Source organism: Sesamum indicum, linkage group LG6, assembly GCF_000512975.1.
Source record: "Sesamum indicum cultivar Zhongzhi No. 13 linkage group LG6, S_indicum_v1.0, whole genome shotgun sequence".
Classification (NCBI taxonomy): domain Eukaryota; kingdom Viridiplantae; phylum Streptophyta; class Magnoliopsida; order Lamiales; family Pedaliaceae; genus Sesamum; species Sesamum indicum.
In genome coordinates this window covers 22,983,485-23,004,394 of record NC_026150.1, presented here as the reverse complement: position 1 = coordinate 23,004,394, position 20,910 = coordinate 22,983,485, and the positions used below count along the sequence as shown (strand labels likewise).

At 34.5% G+C, this 20,910-nt stretch overlaps 4 protein-coding genes across 6 annotated transcripts; 1 reads left to right on the top strand and 3 right to left on the bottom strand.

The window, feature by feature from the left end:
• LOC105165842 (ribosomal L1 domain-containing protein 1) lies at positions 4,026-5,903 on the bottom strand. The gene is made up of 2 exons (XM_020694810.1): positions 5,823-5,903; positions 4,026-5,748 (listed from the first exon to the last, which is right to left on the bottom strand). Exons 1-2 carry the CDS (start codon positions 5,842-5,844, stop codon positions 4,406-4,408), a joined length of 1,365 nt encoding a protein of 454 aa, XP_020550469.1. The 5' UTR covers positions 5,845-5,903; the 3' UTR covers positions 4,026-4,405.
• On the top strand, positions 7,132-8,453 carry LOC105165561. 2 transcript variants are annotated; one of them, XM_011084617.2, is made up of 3 exons: positions 7,132-7,860; positions 8,035-8,126; positions 8,250-8,453. In XM_011084617.2, exons 1-2 carry the CDS (start codon positions 7,462-7,464, stop codon positions 8,119-8,121), a joined length of 486 nt encoding a protein of 161 aa, XP_011082919.1. In that variant the 5' UTR covers positions 7,132-7,461; the 3' UTR covers positions 8,122-8,126; positions 8,250-8,453. The 2 variants fall into 2 exon arrangements, with proteins under 2 accessions (XP_011082919.1, XP_011082920.1); XM_011084618.2 differs by having other exon boundaries at positions 7,133-7,860; positions 8,296-8,453.
• Positions 9,745-11,425, bottom strand: LOC105165560 (peroxisomal and mitochondrial division factor 2). Of its 2 annotated transcripts, none has more exons than XM_011084615.2 (2): positions 11,262-11,425; positions 9,745-10,941 (listed from the first exon to the last, which is right to left on the bottom strand). In XM_011084615.2, the coding sequence occupies exon 2, from the start codon at positions 10,930-10,932 to the stop codon at positions 10,057-10,059; it is 876 nt and encodes a 291-aa protein (XP_011082917.1). In that variant the 5' UTR covers positions 10,933-10,941; positions 11,262-11,425; the 3' UTR covers positions 9,745-10,056. The 2 variants fall into 2 exon arrangements, with proteins under 2 accessions (XP_011082917.1, XP_011082918.1); XM_011084616.2 differs by lacking the exon at positions 11,262-11,425 and adding an exon at positions 11,086-11,252.
• LOC105165559 (mitogen-activated protein kinase 20) lies at positions 14,012-20,217 on the bottom strand. The gene is made up of 10 exons (XM_011084613.2): positions 19,610-20,217; positions 18,545-18,953; positions 18,300-18,427; positions 18,158-18,217; positions 17,433-17,582; positions 17,174-17,329; positions 16,705-16,916; positions 16,517-16,615; positions 14,862-15,031; positions 14,012-14,750 (listed from the first exon to the last, which is right to left on the bottom strand). Exons 1-10 carry the CDS (start codon positions 19,631-19,633, stop codon positions 14,296-14,298), a joined length of 1,863 nt encoding a protein of 620 aa, XP_011082915.1. The 5' UTR covers positions 19,634-20,217; the 3' UTR covers positions 14,012-14,295.

Here is a 20,910-nt window from a genome sequence, read left to right as displayed (position 1 = left end):
TATTTTAAAACGTAAATAATTATTTATTACATACACATAGAAATGACGTGCCATAACATCTAGTAGATTAAACAAAAATAAAAAATTAGTAGGATAGATACTAATCATGATGAATTTATTTTATTCATTTAAACTAAAAAAAGATGATAACAACTAACTTTTCAAATGCGACTCGGCTTTTCTTGACAAATGGATAAATATATTCAATTAACTTAGATAAAAGAAAAAATTAAAAATTAAAGAAATGTGCACATTTTCAAGAAAATATGAAATACACTTTGGTTTAATTTTTGTAAAAGATATATATTAGAAAATGGAGATGTAATTATTCATCTTATCTAAAAATACTTAGATTGAGTAGTTGCTAATTATTATTTTATTCATATATTATTTAATAAGTCTTTGAAGCTTCAACTATTTGAGCTGCTAATTACTTATATTAAAATTTATTTTTTAATTAAGATAGAAAATATTTGTGCTTTATTAAACATATACATTTACAAGGAATTTTGTCTAAATGTTTAGTCCAAATGGATTAAGTGAAATAATTATTAGTTTAGGAAAATAAATGAACATATGATACATAAGCAATATGTATATGAAAAATAGTGAAGGGGTCAAGTGTATTTAATCCAAAAAAAAAAAAAAGATTTTATAGGCAATATGTATAAAAATAATAATAATAAATACAAGAGTAATTCACAATCGAAGTTCTCAATTAATTTTTCCCACCTACTTTTCCAAGATAAATTTGGCATAATTTTATTAGGGTAATTGTATTTAGATCCGCTTTCAAAAATTCACCATTTATACCAACTCCCTATTGTTATACCAACTCCCTTCTGTTAAAGTTTGAATAAAAATATTGATGTCAACAAAAAAATACATAAATTTTTTATTTCAGCGCTCATTCAACGTTCCTCTATAATTAATAATTTTAAACTTGTATAGGATAAATAAAATATATATAAAGTCAAAATCGTAATAAAATATTGTTCCCAAATCATAATCACTGGATACAAAGTAGTCATAAATGAATGAAAAGCCTATCTAAGGAGTGAAATTAATATCATTGTTGCATCTATTTTCTAAAAATATATTTTGTTCAAGTATTTTATCTGGTGCTCAAGAGATATATGCAATTCACGTGATCACCCTTATATAATAAAAAGTAAAAAAGTATCAGAAAATGACTAGTTTTTCTATCATAAACTACTACTTCTTGTTCAATGGATATGATTCAGGAATGATATTTTGCGACAAGATTGCACCCTTTTGACTTTATACGTAATAGATTTACCTCCTTATAAGTATAAAAATATATATAAATGTTAAACCGTGTGTAAAAATTAAAAAATATATGTAATTTTTTTGTTAGCGGCACCATTTGAACCCTAACGGAATTAGGGAGTCAAGTGTAAATAAATTTTACAAAGGAATGTAAGTGTAGTTATAATACATTTTTAGGGAAATACATAATTTCACATTTTTAGATGAAGTTCAAGTATAATTAACCCTTTTTATTATTTATTGTGAAAATATTCTATGTATATAATCCTCTCAAATTTGGAAATTTCATTTTACTTCAGATGACTTTCACATAATTAATTCGCATGATCCACCACTACGTAGTAATTACATTTGGCTTTTTTTCAAGTCTTAATTATATGAAGTATAATATATTTAGGTCTTGTTTAATTTATATGATCAGATATAATAAGACTATCGATCATGCATAATCACACGTTTAGTTTATAAAATAAGAGCTCAACATCAATATCGGGCGTGATCTAATTAACAATTCTTTTTTCGGGGGTAGTATATCATTTTCTAAGAGGTGGATACAATATTTCATCGATTAGTCTAAGGTAGGACTAAAAAATTTCTTTCGTATATGACCTTCCGCTTTTTTACTTTGGTTTTTTTTTACGAGTGAAATACATGCATACTTAAAAGAATATTTCAAATTATAATAAATTAATAAAAAATAGTACTTCATTTTTGTTTTTGGGCTTTTAAAAAAAATTGAGTTTTGATTAATTATTAAATTTCAAAAAGTAGAATTTTTGTCATACTTTTGTAAAAAAAAAAAAAAAAGAAAGAAAGAAAGAAAAACTGTAGAATTTTTGTAACTTTTTAAAAAATATTAAAAAGTTTCACTCTATTTTATTAAATGTCTATGTTGAGCTTCCTTTTCATATGAATGTAGAAAAAAAAATATATTCCACAAGAATATTATTTTAAAAAAGTTGTATTTCAATGAATATTGAGAGGTTTTTATCTTTTGTAATTATTCACAAGATACAATGTTAAAATTAAAATGACTTAAAAAATAATACCCCTAATGGTCGTTTTACATGTAATCATACTTTGTAATTCCTTCCACTAAACAAATATTACATTAGCACAAGAAATATCAAATATACAATACGTCGAATATTATATAACGATGATCGGGTTAATTATCATTTCATTTTTTTGCCCACATAATCCATCATGTCTAATTCTATCACATAAACCAAATGCAATCTTACTATATGATTAATTCAAATATGATCAAACCTGATTCAAGGCATAATTTCCCTGTGGAGCACACTGTTACATTGACGTGCAAGAGGGGAACTGAAGTGTTGCCTCATTAAAAGAAAATGGAATTGGATGAAGAAGAAATCTGTATCAGAACATGAGGTGGAAGGAAACTCTAGACTGCTTAGGAGAAAAACATTGCCACAAGCTGATGAAACCGTTAAACAAACCAAAAACTTTTAGTTCGAATTGAGTTTAGCTGCATCTAATGAGATCACTGGACTGGCATGTTCTGTTTATTGTATGACGATGAACAATCTTAAAGAGGGAAAATATGTAGTGATGTACTTGTCGTTTGATTTATTGTTATATAATTAGATCTTGTTCGAAGGAAAATTTTTCTCAGAATGAAGTTTTAAGGGAAGTGGTGGCTGTATGCGCGAGAAGCAACAAACTTATATGTAAGAGGGGAAAGAACGCAGCAGCCAAAGTATATCAACTCCAGTGAATATCCATTAACGGTCTAGGTGTTTCAGGTCCAACCAGATATGAATACACTTATCATGACGATTAGTATACAATTCAAAAATAAATTATTAATCACATAACAAATGACTAACTATGTTATTGATTTGGTACAGCAAAACTCGATGTACAGAAGACTTTTTCCAGGATAGATAAAAATGCATCCCAATTCTTGATTCAAAGTTGTTGGAAAAACTGCATATTCTCCCAACTAACACTAGCTTCTGTATCAAACTTTGCATTATGAAAACATGCAATGGCGAATTGAACAGCTTCCTAACCAGTAAGGCAACAAGATGCCTAGTCTCCATACTCCAGAATCTGGAAACGGCAAGAAGAAGAATCACCTTAATTGTCAGACAGTTATTGGATTGTTCTCACACAAACATACAGAACAAGGACTTATCTCCCTTCTCTGGGAAGATCGTTGCCATATAAGGGAAACAAGGAAGTAGTCTAAAAACGATGGATACAAGCAATCCCTGTCTCTGAATATGAGTATACGAAGATTGTTAAGAACATATTGAATTTAATAACAGGGATACATCATCAATCCTGAAAGGCAAATGCGTAAAAGGCTAAGGAACTATTGAAACATTCATAGTAATCCAGTAGGAGTCCATTTATGTAATGATGTTCAGAAAATGAAGTGTTTACTCGGCACAAAGACAATTAGCATGCATGAAGTAATGGCTGGGGATTGATCAGACAGGTATGAAGTGAAATAACATAGGTCTACAAATACTTTACAAGCAATCCATTAATCGCAACTTGTAGCATACCATCCAACAAAATGCCTACGATCACACTGAAAGTTTCCAATTATCTTCTCCCACCAAATGAAGGCGTGCAGAGAAATCAAAGCTATCAATAGTGTAGAGACAAGTGATTATTGATTGTCCAAAAGAGAAAAATTGGCAAGCATAGGTGGGGGTTCATCATGCAAATAAGCAGAATACAGTTATAAACGATAATGGAGGAAAGCCCGTATATTAAATTGTAAATATGAGTAACATTACTAACAGACAATGAGAGGAATAATAATCTGCATCCAAATCCAGAAATTCATTTTCATGATTGCAATTCGACTTTATAAAGTGAAGTCAAAGTTCTATAAATGACTCCATCAGGCACTAACACGGAAAACAGAAGATGATTCAACAACATAGCCTTAATGATAAAGTAATAAACTTATCTAAACAATCGAAATACTGGTACTTCTATTGTAACCAAAATTTTGTGGGTATTCAATGATCAAGAGCACACTTGTTGGAAGAGAATCCTCAGCAACCCATTCCTCAGTAACTCAGCACACTACATAAGTAGCCAGTCAAAAATATGCTGCTTATTTTGATCATTTTGCCGACACTTTCTTCTTGGGGTTTGCATCCTTCACCTTCGCAATCCTTTCGCTCCGCCTTTGCCTAAGCTCACTCTTTTTCTTCCCTTTCTTTCCACCAGATACCTCTCCCCCTGACACATCATCTTTCTTTACTTTTTCATCCCCACTCTTCTCAGATTTTGGCTTCTTCTTCACCCGCTTCTCCCCATTCAGTGTTCCTAAAACCTCTTTCTTCGCAGCTCTACCCTTGTTCCTTTTCTTCCCCACAGTTTCATTAGTACTTATATCCTCAACACCAATCCTCTCACTCTCATCCTTATCTTCCTCATCATCATCACTTTCCACCATCAAATTTCCTCTCATCTTCTGTCCCAAATCGTCATCATTATCCACACTCCTTACTTGCTCAATCTCATCAACATCATCACCGCTCTCCATATCCTCTCCAACATCCATGTAGCGAACCTCATGAATCCTCCCCTTCTTCTTCTTCCCACTTTTACCATCCTTCCTTCCACTTGTTTCCTTAACTTCTCCCTCACTGTCACTAATTTTAGCTACCTCAGCTCTCTTTTCTATCTCCTTCAACCCCTCAATTTTCAACTTCACGTCCGGCATTGCCTGGTAAATAGGCAATGCTACCGAGTCATAGAACTTCAAATGCAAACTCCTCACACCATCCCACTTCTTCGGCACCCTCTCAACTGCTCCCTTAATGGCATCAATCACATTCTCCACCACTTCATCTTTCTCCATCGCCACCTTACCGACCTTCATCACACAACATGTCCCAGTCCTCAAATACAGCAAAGCACTCCCTAAAGCCCTCTCTACTTGCAACTTCAAATTACTCTTACGCAAGTCCACCCCCAAAGGCAGCTTCTTTTTCTTGAAAAACTGCTTCCCTATCAACTTAGGCAACAAATGGACCACCCTTTTGTCGACCAAGAACAAGTCATAACTATCACAAAGCTTCCGCTTTGCCTCAAAGGGCTTGTAATTCGTCTTAAGCTTGGAAATCTTGATCACTTTCGAAATGGGTATGTTCTGGGATTTGATGAGTTTCTTGATTTCCTCCGAAGGAGGGGTAGTCGTTTGCGGCCTGTCGTCTATGATTAAGCAAATCTGAGAGCTGAGGTCCAAAATAGGGTGCGGAAGAGGGATCCTAAACGGGTTCGTGCGAGCGTTAGGGATTTTCTTCAGGGTGAGGTTGAGGTAGATGTAGTCATCTTGGGGAAGCAGCTGTAGCTTTTCCGTGGCTGAATGGGCTGCTTTGTATTTTAACAGCGCGTTCACGGCCGACTCTACGGTTGATGAGCTGACCCTAGAATCGACGGCAACGGCCGCGGCCGCAGGGGGGTGTGGGTTTGGAGCCCTTAGGGGGGTGATGAGCTGACCCTAGACTAGAATCGACCGGCCGCGGCCGCAGGTGGTTGTGGTTTGGAAGCCATTAGGAGGCGAAGGCAGGTATGAGGAGAGGGAAGCGAAAGGGGCGGCTTAAGGGAGGTTTTAGGGAAGAGCTAAATGAGCTGTAATATTGGACCAATATTAATGGGCCTAGAATGTTCAAGAATAGGCCCAAACATTGTCCTAAATATTAGGCCTTTTGAAGTTTATATTTGGGCCTTAAGAGCTTCTTTTCTTCCACAAACAGTTAAAGTAAAAGAAAATTCAACAACATACTAATTATAAATAAAATTATTTCGTCGCCTAACTCGTAAATATTTAAATTTAATTTTTTTTTCTTTTAATCAATAAACTGAATTACCATTGCATAAAGCAACTCAGACAATCACATTTCAATTGATCATTAAATTACACGTCATGGATAACTTCTTAGTCACCTGTCTTGCTACCCATTTTGTGAATAAGTTTTGAGGCCTCGAATTCGTTGCAACCTCTAAGTTTGAAGTAAGTTTGATCGAACTGAAAACCTATACTATCAGACTCAATAAGATTTAAAATTTCGTTCTGACCCATGTAAATATTCAATAAATGTTAATTATAATTTATTTTAGAAATAATTATATTGAAGAAAAATTAAACATGTAGGATAATTTTATTGTGTTATTTTGCAAGACCCGCACCTTGACCAAGTCTCGAGGCCCACTGCAGTGAACCTATACTGAAAGATTTTCGATGAAATTGGACCTTTTCAACGAAAATAAACTAAACAAACACATTTTCAAAATCTCAAATTGTAGAATTAAAAATGCCAATTTTGAAATGGAAGCAAACGGAATAATCTCCCACAATGTCCATTGTCCATTGGTCCACCAATCAACTCAAACATTTTTGTCCATGTAATATCAAAATTATTATGTAAATGTTGTATGAGATAATTGTATTTACACAAAAAGTAAACAAATAATTCTATTTTTCCACCACTGACTAATTTTTATTTAAATTTCACTAATTTTAAACCTCACTGAAAATGAAAATACAGGACTCCTCACTTTAAGCAAATATGATATAGACCCAGCAGTAGCTGATGTACAATGTGTGACCTAATGGCCTCAATTCAAATTAATTGAGCAATGTCTCGACGGACTCTGATCAAATTAAGATTCTCTTTATTCAAAAATTTTAATCTGATGTGTTCTCTAACCGCGTCAACGAGAGTTTCAGCAGCACGTCTCTGACCGCATCAACCAGAGTTTCACCATAGCTGTCAAGAACTACATTTTTCATCTAAGTTGATCCAGATTTCTTACAATGACATAAACATCTATTTTGAACTCTAACCCCTTCAAGTACATATTCTAATTTCAATTTTTTTGTTCAACTACCTAATTTTCTCCATACCATGATATATGGCTGTTAGCCAATTTTAGTCTATGATGATATTAAGCATTTAAACAAAATATAGTATGATATGGATGTGATAGTGTCGCCTACCTTTCAAGCTCAACGTGCACGCCTCTTAATCCTTCTTTTTTGTGGTGATCATCCACTAACTCACATGATCTTCCCCTCCAGCTCCTGTAACTCTGGAGGCATACTTTAAATCTAGACTGAGGTCACAAATTAGTTTGAGCTAGAGAAGGGAACTGGATTTTGCAGTGGAAATGGATGGTTCTAAGAGTACAGTTTCCGAGGCAGAAGCTGAAACCATAACCGGTAGTGATGAAGGGAAAAAAGATGCTGCAGAGAGCAGCTCAGTGGAAGGGAAGATGGGAGAGGGGTTGGGTCAAATTCTTGAAGCTGGGACTCACCTGGACTCGGTTGTGAAGCCTTACGTAGAAGAATTCACTGAAGCTGCAAAATCCCTGCTGGAGAATGTAACTGAAGTGGGAAAAGAAGTTGAGAAGTTGGTTCTTGTGTCTGATCCATGGGCTCCTCTGAAGAAAATGGGAACTGAGGAGACATTGCCAACTTCAGAAAACGTTGGGGAATCGTCTGAGGATGTTAAGTCTGTGTCCAGGGAAGCTGCTGCAGACTCCAAAGAAGCAGAGATGCATTCTCGGGTATGGTGAATGGCAATGGCTTTTGGCCCATTGACAAAACTCTGTTTTTCATGTTATGCTTTGTTTGCATGTCAAATGCAGTTGTGATAATGAACGCTGCTGCTGCATTATTTTCTTGCAAGAATTTTGCAAATGCCAACTAACTGTTTTATCTTCATTTGAAACATGGGACAGCCATTTGTTGATGTGACAACAGCAACACAGGCTTCGTGGATGAACTGTTGCGGTTTGCTTGATGTTCTGCGACCTTCTGATCAGTGATTCTGGTAAGTGCTCATTCTTGCACAAAGTTAGCATTACCCTCTTTCTGCTTCATCCTAGTTCTGGTGAGGAACTATTGGACCACTTCAATTGAATAAATTTCACTAAATCAATACCTTTCTCATCAGAGGGCAGAAAATATATGCTCACTCTTTCTGGGTGTGTTCCTGGCAGAACATAGCAATGCTGAATGCTCAAACGTGCAGCACAGAACTCAACTTCAGAAGAATTTGTGTCAGAATTTTGTGTTAGCATATTCACCGCGATCATGTCAATTCTTGGATTTTTTAAAAGATTTAGTTGAAGAAATCTGTCGGGTTGTCTCATTTTTCAGATGTACAAGGTTTTTGCATATTTCAATCAGTGCCAGTCATGTATGCTTTTCTATGATGCTATCTATTTTTGCTTCTTTCTAATTTAGAAACTTGAATCCAACAGCCTAGTGAACTAACTCCCCTACTTCTATACTTCTTCTAACTTATGAACTTGGATCTAACACACTTGAAATAGTACATTACTACATTGGTAGTTACAAGTTTCAACAGATGATATCAATTTGTTCATTCTCATTTCCTGCTTATTAGGACCCAAATACTACATATTTCTATTATCAGTGTCCTATTTTCAGCTGTTTGTAAGCTAAAAGATTCCTGGAGAAAGCATACAGCAATGAGCCAAAAAAATATGGAAAGGCTTCATTCCAGATGCAACAAACACTAGAGCAGTCTTCAGATAGTACTAGGACGTCATGATCTCAAACTAAAGCATAAGTTTTTCTACTATAGTGGCTTAAAGAGATGCCAAGTATAAGACACTGACAACACCAGAAAACAGAATCCTTTATTCATGTCATATTGGACCTTAAACTAATTGCACATATCATATAAAGCTTCAATGGCTCCACTTTCCAACCCTCACCTAGAGTAGCTAAGCAATAATAAATTTACTAGTCAATATTACTCCTTACCTTAGGAGATGAGAAACAGACAAAAGACCAAGACTGAATGGAGGAACTCAGACCTAATAGAGAATCTACCATTCAAAAAATTTAGGTGCAACAAATATAACCGGAAAATCTCAAGTCAAAGAAAATGTAATATTTTTTGCATGCATCCAAATTACTCGATCTGCAGATCCATGCATTTCCATTCCATAACTGATTTGCTGAACAAGGTGTTATTCCAACTTAACATAACCAAACATCACAATTACAAAGCACATAAACATGCCAACTCAAAGACTTCAACCACAATCATTCTGCAGGTCAAAGCATCTTGCAAATGAAACTGTCATGAGCAGTACAAGATCTTAGAAACTCAAATTTCTCATGCATGATTGGCCAACAGGTCAAAGGAACCGGCAGTTTCTTACCACATTCGTCGGTTGTGTCAACTAATTTTCCAAAAAATGTTTGTCCTGCGTATCCACTTTAACACCATTTTTTCAAAACAAATAAAGTGATTAGCCTCGTTGCAAAGAACCTATTCATCATTTAAACCATAAGAAATGAGCAGCTTGCAAGTATTGTATTAAATCAGAAAGAGATCTTTCAAAAAATTTACATATGTAACGCATACAACCATGCTAGAGAACAGAGTACAATGCAAATGACCAAACTTAACATTCTATAAGAAACTACATAAAATACAACCACCTTGGGTTCTGAACAATATCTCAAAACATCATTAAAATATAGTGGAAGTATATACCTTCCGCATTCAACACATGAAGTTCTCCAAAGAAAATAATATGGAGTATTTCCTAACATTATTCCACAACAATGTAACCAAATATAGAGTGCTGTTGACTAAGATTACCAAACTTAATAGAGGAAAAAACCAAAAAACACCTTTGATCAAAACTGAAACTCCTCATCATTCGGTTAGAAAAGAAGTCCTCCTAACCTCTAAGTGCCTGCAAAGTCAAGTACCCAAATCAATGTTTCCTTGCAGCGTGTATGTAGCACGCAACTCCTGCAACAGCAACAGCAGCAACAGTTGAGCCCCCGACCACCAACCAATCCTTTTGTTTCAAACCCCCAATTAATCCCTTCTTTTCAGTCTCAATGGTAGCATCACCGTTAGCACCACCAACTGCTCTTTCCTTCATTTCAAACCCACTAATCACCTTCTCTTTCTCCTCCAAAATGCTTTCTAGACCACTAATTTCTTCCTTCATTTTCTCAATTGTCTTCTCCAACTCATTCTTCAGCTTCTCCAAACTCTTACTATTTTCCACTACCACTTCCAACTCCTCAACATTCTTCTTCAGATTCCGGATTTCCCTTTCCTTCCCATCCGATTCACCCCTCAAACTGTTTTCGACTCCCTCCAGTTTCTCAACCTTAGACAATAACAAGTCCCTCTCTTTCCCAATTGCTTCCAAGTTAACATTCTTCTCCTTCTCCCTCTCTTTCGCTCCTTCCAACTCCCTCTTCAAGTCCGATAATTCAACAGCTGATTCCTGTAAATCACTCATCGCCGACACCAAATCATGCTGCAGCCTCGACACCTCAGCTTCGAGCTCAGCTGCTCGAGCAGCGACCGCACCTAAGGCCTTATTTTCTGATTCTGCCTTCTCCACCTGCTTCTTCAAATCCACATTCGCTGTGCTCAATTCTTCCACAGAGGCCTCCAATTCCTGAATTTGCTTCTTATAGCCCTCATTTTCCTTAATGGTTATCCCATTTTCCCGCTCAAGATCAGCAATCATTTGGTGGAGCCCAGAAATTTTTGACGAAGTTTCATCTCCGGCAATATCCACCGTCCGATCATCGGAAACTTCTCCGTTGATTACTGTAGCATCGGCCATTTATATGTCCTACAACGTTCAAAACATGAAAACGAGAAAATAAGAAAGAATAATCATTTAACCAAAAACCAGAAACTTGTCGCTTGGGCTCAGATTTAACTCAAAATATCAAAACCGAACCAAAAGCAGAAGTAAAAGAACTTCGTATCCTACGTTTCTTAGCAGCCAAAGAGTGTGAAGAAACGGCCTGCGGTAAATTTAAATTCAACAACAGAGAATTAAGGGATTCGCTATATAACTTTGAGACTTTCTCCGTGGAAAACTGTCCTGAAATCCGATTCCCTGGGGAAGAAATAAGAAGGTGAGAATTACAAAAGAATTAAACCTACCTTGGTGCGGAAATGGGGGAGGATTGCGCAGAGATTCCAATGAAATTAGGGTTTGAGATTTTAGTGGGAGAAAGCGAAAACGACTTTTGGATTGAACGGCAATCAAGTGATTATGCGGAGCACGTGCCGAAAGGTGCGAATTCCACTTTTGGGCTGGGAAGATCACTTCATTTCCTACTTCTCTAAGAATATATTCTCTACCCTCATCTCCATGCTTAAATATCTCTATCTAATTAATTCATACTCATAATAAAAAATATACTCAATGCATGTGAATAATTTAAAATATTAAAAATAATTATATATATTATTAAAAAAATTGAGTTTTTAATATATTATAAACCATCACGATTTTAAATTATGGTAAATCACTACTATTAGTCACGGTTAAATAAAATCAAAGCAAAAACTTACGACGTTTAATCAATATTCGCCATAATTTTTAACCATAACTAAAACATTTGCCGTTGTTTTGGCTATGGCTAATATTTTGGCCACGTTTACAGAAACAACATCTAATGGTTGTTGCTAATCTGTGGTTAATTTATATTTGCCATAATTTTCTTCTTTTAGTTATAGTAATTCACCATTGAGAAAAATCACATTTTTTCTAATGTATATATATTAAGATTTATGTAATTAAGCATAAAAAATTAGTTTGATAAATTAGATTTTATATCCTTGAGATTTGACTCTGTCCATTTGTCAGTAATTTATGAATGTGCTAATATCAGCAAAAAGGTTGTACGGAAATTCATGTTTATAATTGATTTATTACAAATTTATTATAGGTCAAATAAATATTTTATAACTAACTATGCACCTGCTCACGTGAATTAGTGTAAAGATATGTAAGGATAGTCTAGTCGGTAAATATTTATTTGACTTGTAATAAATTTATAATTATTTATTAATTTTCATTTAATTACATACAAATAAATTAGATTGATATTTTTTAAATAATTCTTATTGCTTTTATATTTGTTTGAACAGCGATAAAAAAATTTCAATATATTGTTATTTTATTTGAAAATAAATACATTTGAGGGTATTTTCATAAATTTATACTTTGTCAGTAAATGTGGTTACTCTTCCTTCATATTAATAAATAGAATAGATTTAATATTGATGCATACCAAATTTTTTGCCACACCATAAAATCAAAGAATTTTGAGGAAAATTCTAAGATCAAGGGGACTAACCCTGCAAAACAATGTTAGCACTTCATATTAAGTCAATAACAATATTATTAAAAAAGAGTAAAGGGAACTTAAATTAAAGTAAAAATAATGGTGTAAAATAATGATATAGTGTATATATTCATGTGGAGTGCAAAATATAGGTTCAAAACAAACTAGAATTCGAGAGAAAAAATGAGAGAATAAGTGAGAGTTTAAGAGTGATGGTTGATATCACCAAATGACTGTACAAAGCATCTATTTTGTAAATGTGTACAAAGCATGATATGGGGTTTGTTGTGGAGAGTTCTACACCATTTGAAAGACCTTTGAACCAACTAACTAACTGAATAAATTGTGCGTGATTTGGACTCAATTTGAATGAGTATTGCGAGGTATGCCTAAAAATCCAAAAATCTTTTACTCATAGTCCGGCTAGAATGAGCTTGTCTTTTGGACCTTTCAATTCAATAAAGTAGATTGCAGGCTTGTGGGCTTTTCCATTATGCTAATGAGCCAACTGGACTCGTATCCACAAGTAGAAGGAAAATCTGGTCGGAAAACACACAAACAACTCTCACACTCACAACACCGATTTCTCACTCGAGAGACAGAAACCTCTCATTCCAGAGACCGTCCTACATCCAAAAAAACTCATTTTTTAAGACTATGAAAATGGAATTTTATTTCCAAGGGAGTTGAATTTTACTAGTTGTGTATATGCTCTGATTTATTTTCTTAATAAATAAAAAAATTTATTTTTTGTCTGCGTGTGTTTAAAACCAGAAACTTTAAAGTGTCAATCGATAAATAAAATTTCATACAGCAAGAAATTCAACCGGACGTCATGCAAAAAATAAAGTCAAAGATTCTAAGTTAACATTTACATTTTTTGAAATATAAAATAATAATATTTTATTTGAAGTAACATATATATATATATATAATAAAAAGTTTGTGGGTTAATTGCACTTTTCCCCCCAAAAAAATTAAAGGTAATTACAACCCCTCCAAAAAATTTACTATTGGCACTTGATCCTCTTTTATTTGGATTGCACAAAAAATACTATTGTTAGCAAAATATATTACATAAATTTTTAATTTTACTCCTCATTTAACTTTTTCTTATTTGTATTTATGAAAGGAGAAAATGTAATAATATTAACCTAACTTTATATATATATATATTACATTACCCCTTTACAAGAATAAAAATATCAACTAAGGGAGAAATAAAAAATTTATATATTTTTCTTTGCTTACATCAGCATTTGTCGTTCAAATCTAACAAAAAAAAAAACATCATCTATAAATTTAGAATTTTCTAAAAGAATGTAAGTGTAATTTTCAAGCTTTTTTGAGAAAAAATATAATTTAATATTTTCAGAGAGAATCTAAATATAATTAGCCCAAACTTTGTATTAATATTTCCACTATTTCTCATCAAATTTGTTTTCCCCTCATTTCAATTCGCACACATCCTATACCTAATTTCCTTATCATTAATACACAAAATGACTTCACTTCATACACATCAGTCATTAAACACCAAACCAATTTCAAACAGAAATCCATAGGAAAGGCGGTTGGCCACAAACATTGACATCTCAATCTGTAAAACTGTACTTGCACCTTATTTATTATTTCCCATGAGAAAAAAGTATTCACAGGACTCCATCAACAAAAGAGGCCTAAGGGCTCTCTGAAGATGGAACTGTGCCCCCAACATTTCCCCTGTACACCCACCTATAGTTACAATGTATGAACCCTCCCCTCAAAGGAGAAAAACTCTATGCAACTTCCTGCTTATCATTTAACTAATCAGTCCACTCGCTTTTGTTTGTCTAGACCCTCAATTAATACATCCTTGCCATACCATACTGGATAGTAGCTACCTTCCGGTGGGCAACCACATTCGTGGCAGCCGCTGCACCAACTCCGAGCCCACCGTATTGAGCTTTTGCTTGTAGCAGATTCGTATCGATCGTGACTCTGTCATCGACATGGTCCAACTTTGTCGTTGCAGCACGAGTCATGTAAAACTGATTGCTATCGATGTTTATTGCTATATCAGGGGCTAATTTGGCAGCCATGCCGCAGTTTGGTATTTGTTTTGTGTTGGATGATGAGTCTCGTCTGGTCTCACCTGCTGACCTATCCATCTTTCCTGTGCCGTTTCTATGGTAACTATAGAGCGAGGGAATAACCTGTGGGACTGTGTTTCTGAACAGAGTTCTAGGATCATATGAATCTTTGACGGCATGTCCGTTCTCATAGGCCAGAACTGGACCAACAACTTTGCCTGGTTTAGCTGAAGATGAAAAGATTCAAGAGAAGAGAGTTTCAGCGGGAACAACCACAAAAATTCAACAACCAGACAAAAAACATGATGGTGCTTTAACATATTTAATCAGAGAAGTACCTTGCTGGATCCTTTGTGGTTGTTGCAAGGTTCTCGAGAGATTATTATGGGGTCCATCAAAATCTCTCGAGTTTCTACTGCATGATTCTTCATAATTATGTCGATCTCTTGCATTTGCAAAAGTTGTCTGCTCTGTTGAAGGTACAGCATTGGCATGTACAATGGTAGACCTGCATCAACATAAGTTGTTAAATATATAAAAGTAAAAAGAGCACCAAATATGACTAATTTTTTCATTCATTTATTTCTACTTTCTACCTAATGACTATTAATTTGGAAGCAACACTTTGTTCTAAACACCCTTATAACTTAGAAACATTTTGTTCAAACTTGTTGAACTATTCAACAGTATTAAATAAATAACACGTTGATCAAACATACAACTATAATAAACACCATGCATTTTAAGTACTACAAATTATTGGAGTTTTCAAATAAGTTAACATATGAAACAGATCACATTTCAATTGTTCATTAAATTACCAAGGTTGTTCATTATATCATTGAAATACAAACATCATCTATACTTAATTTCAAATAAGTGAAGTGGGTGAATAAAAGAACTCAAATTTTCAAAATCTAGAGAATAAACTATTTATAAATAGTAATTGTGTCGGGTGCGGGTCCCGTGTGGGTCCACATCAGAACCCGGGATCCACCTCAGACCCAGGCGGGTTTAAAATTATACCTGACCCAGATGCATTTAATTGGGGCCCCGGTTTACACAGACCCGTTGCCATGCATATCACTACCAGATTTTATTATGCAAAAAATAAAGGCAAGCACATAATTGTTCCTGCTAATCAACATCATGACCACCATATGTGCAGCAAAGAAGCAAGAAGTTACATTAATGAGATCAGATCACCGTCTAGAATTGACTTTTCGAATAACCCTTGAAACACCACAATTGAGGAAAAACAAGAAAGTAGATGGACAATAGAATTGATAGAATAAATCATACACTACGCGTTTCCTCTCTGTTGATAGGGTCAATTCCACATATATACCATTTAAACAACCTAAAAGCCAATATTAGGACATACCAACATTTTGGACGGACTTAGAAACAGATTCCATTCAAAAACCAAAACAATCAACTTACTCATATTCTATTTATATTTTGCCCCATATATTCTTTCTCATAATTAGGAACATCTTGTCCTTATTTCCTCCTAAAGTACAATAGACATGGAACACAATAGCATTAGCGTCTAAGCCATATCCAAAATCAATCCACCTTAACTACATAGTGAGCTCCCATACTATAGAAAATCCACGTCCAAATTATGAATCACCACACAACCATGAGGCTAATAGACAAGGAAAAGAAGGGTACAATAAGATAAATTAAACTAATAGCATGAAAAAGACAGGTCAGAGAAATATTTGAGACGGAGTTCACTGCCAGGACGCAAGAAATCATAAAAAATCCAAATACTATGCATATTTTCTTATGGCAAGAGCAATCAGATATATATTATTAAATGCTTCCACTCTAGCACAACTACCAGCAGAAATGCAGACCACCAGCACATTGCTTCTGTGTATATACATGCATATCATAATTATCTTCTGTTATTTTGACAGGTAAAAGCAGTGCCAATAATTTAAAAAAATAAAAAAGAAAAAAAAAAGGCTGAGCACCTATATACCTTGGAAGAGAAGCATGCTTTCTTGCAAGTGGAATCACTCCATCTTTACCACCATTTTCTTCCAAATGAGCAAACAGCTTTTTGAACTGATCAATGGCACTACACGAGATATGTTCCAAGATTAGCACTATCTACATTGAAAAGGAGATATGTGATAAAGAATAAAAGCACGGGAAAAAGGTTATTACCTAGGATATAGAAAATTAGTTCTCTCAGTTCCGTTGATGTAATCCTTCAGTAATTGAGGATGGTACTCTAGTATCTCACGGAATATTAGCTCTCTTATATCCTCCTTTGTGACTCTTCGCCTCTCAAATTCAAATTCCATCTTCGAAATTGGTTGGCAGGATGGTTCTCTCTCCACTTTGGCCAATCCCTTGAAATACGGATCAGCCAGCGCCTGAGAATGCCAAGAAATTAAAATTAAAATTGAAACAACTGAAACATCAATAGGGAAAAGGTACGTTAATATAAAAAAGGAAAGGGATTTACTAAACGATATTATCACAGCAGATACGTGAAATTCAGGATTTACTCGTATAAAAAACTTGATTCAACAATATAAATGGTTAAGGACATAATGTATCAAAAGAAACCCTAGACTTCAAAAAACTTCAGATGAAGAGCAGTTTTGCAAGAAACTAGACAAAGCAAAACCTCTTCAGCAGTCAGACGGTCCTTTGGATCAAAAGCAAGGAGCCTCTCCAAGAGCCGAAGCGCCAAAGGATCAGCATTTGGAAATTTCAGTGCAAAAGGAACAGGTTGCTTCTTTCTCATGCTTGTAAGATATCTTCTAGCCTTTTCATTCCGCACCTAAAAAGAATAGAATAAACAAAATACCAGAGCAGGTTGGGGGATGCAGCAAAAGATCAACTTGAAAATAAAATTAATCCTCGGAGTGTGAACTGATGCATACCCGAGAAATGGTATTCATGGATGGAGTTCCAAGAAGATCAGTTATCAAATCAAGTTGGTGAACAACATTCTTTCCAGGAAAAAGTGGCTTCCCCGTCAAAACCTCAGCAAAAATGCAGCCAATACTCCATATGTCAATTGCTGGAGTATACTGAAAAAATATGCAGCCAAAAATTGAGAACACCAACACATGTTACTGTGGAAACACAAAAATTAAAGTCATGAAACATCAAGGGCAAACCACACAACTAACGCATTAGGCATTCACCAAATCTGATTGGAATCAGAGAATACAATAAAGTGAGAAACCAAACCATGCAAGTCATATTAGATATTATTCACTTGTTTCAGTCCATCAGAATCTAAAGCTACTTTCTTCTACAGTAAGGCCAATGTATCAGCACCTTAATTTTTAACCAGATGATACTATGCCAAAGGTTCATAAAAGAACTACAGTTACTAAGTTTCAATCTTTGATAGTTCCAAAAAACCAGCAACTTTGAACTACAAGCTCAAGTTCATGGCAACTTAACCAATTATGCTGAATTAATCTAGGGGAGTTTTTACAAAATTAGGCTACCTATTATGTGCTAAGAAATACCTTTCAGCGACTCAGGTAGGATATTAATCTGGAATAAGAAAATAAATTTACGCAGATAGATGTCGAAAAGACAGTATTAAATTGTTCATAAAAAACAAAACTAAAAAGAAAATGCAGAATTACACCTTTGAGAAAAATGAGCCACACAATTCTGGAGCTCTATACCATCTTGTAGCAACGTAATCCTGTATTTTATGACACAAGGCACATTAACGATAAGCAAAGACTAAAAGGTTATCCAATTATAAATATCTAGAACTCTCCTACCGTCCAAAATATCGTTGTAGGCATGTCATTGAACGCAACCCTAGCCAATCCAAAATCGCATATTTTGAGTTTACAGTTTGCATTTGCCAGAATATTCTTTGGCTTTAAATCTCGATGATAAACATTAGCTGCAGGCAAAAAGGTCATGAATTAGGTACTTAGCGAAAGAAAAGACATTGGCAACAAATTGTAACCATCCCTCTCAACAAGGCAGGAAGCTCAAGCACATGGAGCAGCAGACTCACCTGTGTGGATATATTTAAGGGCACGAAGCAGTTGGTATAGGAAAAATTGATAATGTTCCCGTGTCAAGTCATCATTAGCCTTAATGACTTGATGTAGATCTGATTCCATTAGCTCGAAAACAACATAGATATCTTTGAATTCTCTCCTTGAAGGTGGAAGCATAATGTGTTTAATTTCAACAATATCAGGGTGTCGCAGAAGCCTCAGAAGCTTTATCTCTCGAAGAATTCGAGCAGCATCAGAAATATGCTCAAAAATGTCATGTATTTTCTTTATTGCCACTTTTTCACCTGTATGAGTATCGATAGCCGAGCAAACAACACCATAGCTACCTTTACCTATGACCTCCAGGATTTTATATCTGCTTGCATCACCATATTCAGAAAAGAAGTCCATTTCTGCTGAACTCTGTTGCATAGGACAAGACTAATTTAGTCCATTGTAGAAGTACAGCATTACTATAAAATTTGACTTTGTATCTGCCATGTATAAACGAAAAGCATAAAACTTCACTCCAATTCCATATCAATATGACCAGACTTCTATCTATAATATATGCTTCAACGGAAGCAGCTAAATGAAAAGCCAATCAGAAAGAACTGACACATATTTCAATTTCCAACACTGCCTGTTTTGTCTTCCTTTTTTTTTCTTTTCTTTGGTTTGTTTTACCATACGAGTTCACTTGTCACCAATTCTCAGGAAATATGAAACAATGTAGTTTGATGTTTTTCAATTCATTTCTTCACAAGTGAGAAAGGTAAATAAAGCACACAGAATTACAAACTTCTGTTAAATGATCCCAAAACTCTCTTGTACCTAAACCAAAAACTCACATTTAATACAATAACAATTAAAATGAAAACAAATTACACCCAATAATCAAGAATGGCCAAGAAATATATCAAAAACAACTGGTACTAGAAAAAAAGGATCAAAAAATATATTTGTACCAGAATTCATGCACATAAAACATAAACCTCCCAAACACCCCTCAAAAATTCACTCAAAAAACCAGAAAAAATATCACGAGATGGGAAAAGGAAAAAGAATAAGAGGCTCACTTTCTTCCTGTGATCTGGCTGCATTGCGTCGAAGCAATTCAAAAACCCCCACCGAAACAATCTCAACGGCAACCCCCTAACCGGAACAAATTCAACGAAAAAAATTCAATTGGCTTAGCGAGTTTCTGAAGGAATGCTCGAAAGACAATTCAGCCGCATTTCCCCCATCGACCGCGGCTTCGGATGGCTAAGGAGCAGTCCCACCTCGTCTGCTTCGTATTGTTGTTAAAGACAAAGAGGAAACGATCCTTCATATAACGACCCGCTTCTTCTCCTTCCTCACCAACAATCATAGAACAACAAAACCAACCATATACACCCCCTACACAAAAAAACCCCAATAATAATTAGAAAAAAAAAACAAACAAACAAAAAATCCCCCCTCTTCTCTATTTATTTATAAACAGTATCAAGCTTTCTGTGTATGAGTCTTCGCGAATATGTGGATCTAAAGGAACCCTTTAGCAGCTGGTGGGGTGGGTGAAGGGGGTGAGATCTAACACCGACACAAAGTAGAGAGAGAGAGAGAGAAGAGGGTTTTACAGAGAGAGAGAGAGAGAGAAAAAAAACTACGACAGATAGGGAAATTGAAATCAGGAAAGTGCCTGTGATGTGATGCAGTATGCGTATATGAATACGTATAGGTAACGCTTTTTTGAATATACATGACCGCGTATATTGTGCATGTATTTATAAGTTGTGTATACGCATTAAATATATATTTGAACTAATTTTAAGTATTATCTGATCAGCTAATCCCAATTCAACCCAACCCTAATTTTTAACATTTATAAAATATTTCCCAACACAACAGTTGTACAGCAATTCAACTGCTTAACATTAATTATGATACAAAAATATTTCATTCTTACCCATACATTTAACATGTATACCAACATTACATCACTACGATTACGTAAATACGAAATAAACGATATTGTTAGTATTAGGTTAATCCAACCAATTAAATAAAATTTAAATATTACACGATGCTATAACAAATTATATAAGCAGTATTTTGTAAAATCATAATATTACGACAAAATCATAATTACGTACTATGTTTAAACGTTATTGCTCGAATCAAAACATATTTGTTAAAAATCTACTATTGAACTCAAAACCTCGAGAAATATTTATAACAACTAAAAAAGAAAATTATTTTTTTCAAAATAGTAATTTCTGATTTTCTTTTTTTTTTCCCCATAACTTTCAATCGTTTTGTTGGGATTAAAATATTTTAACTCATTTTAAAAAAATATTTTTTTAATGTTTCAACTTTATTTATAAAATATTAATTA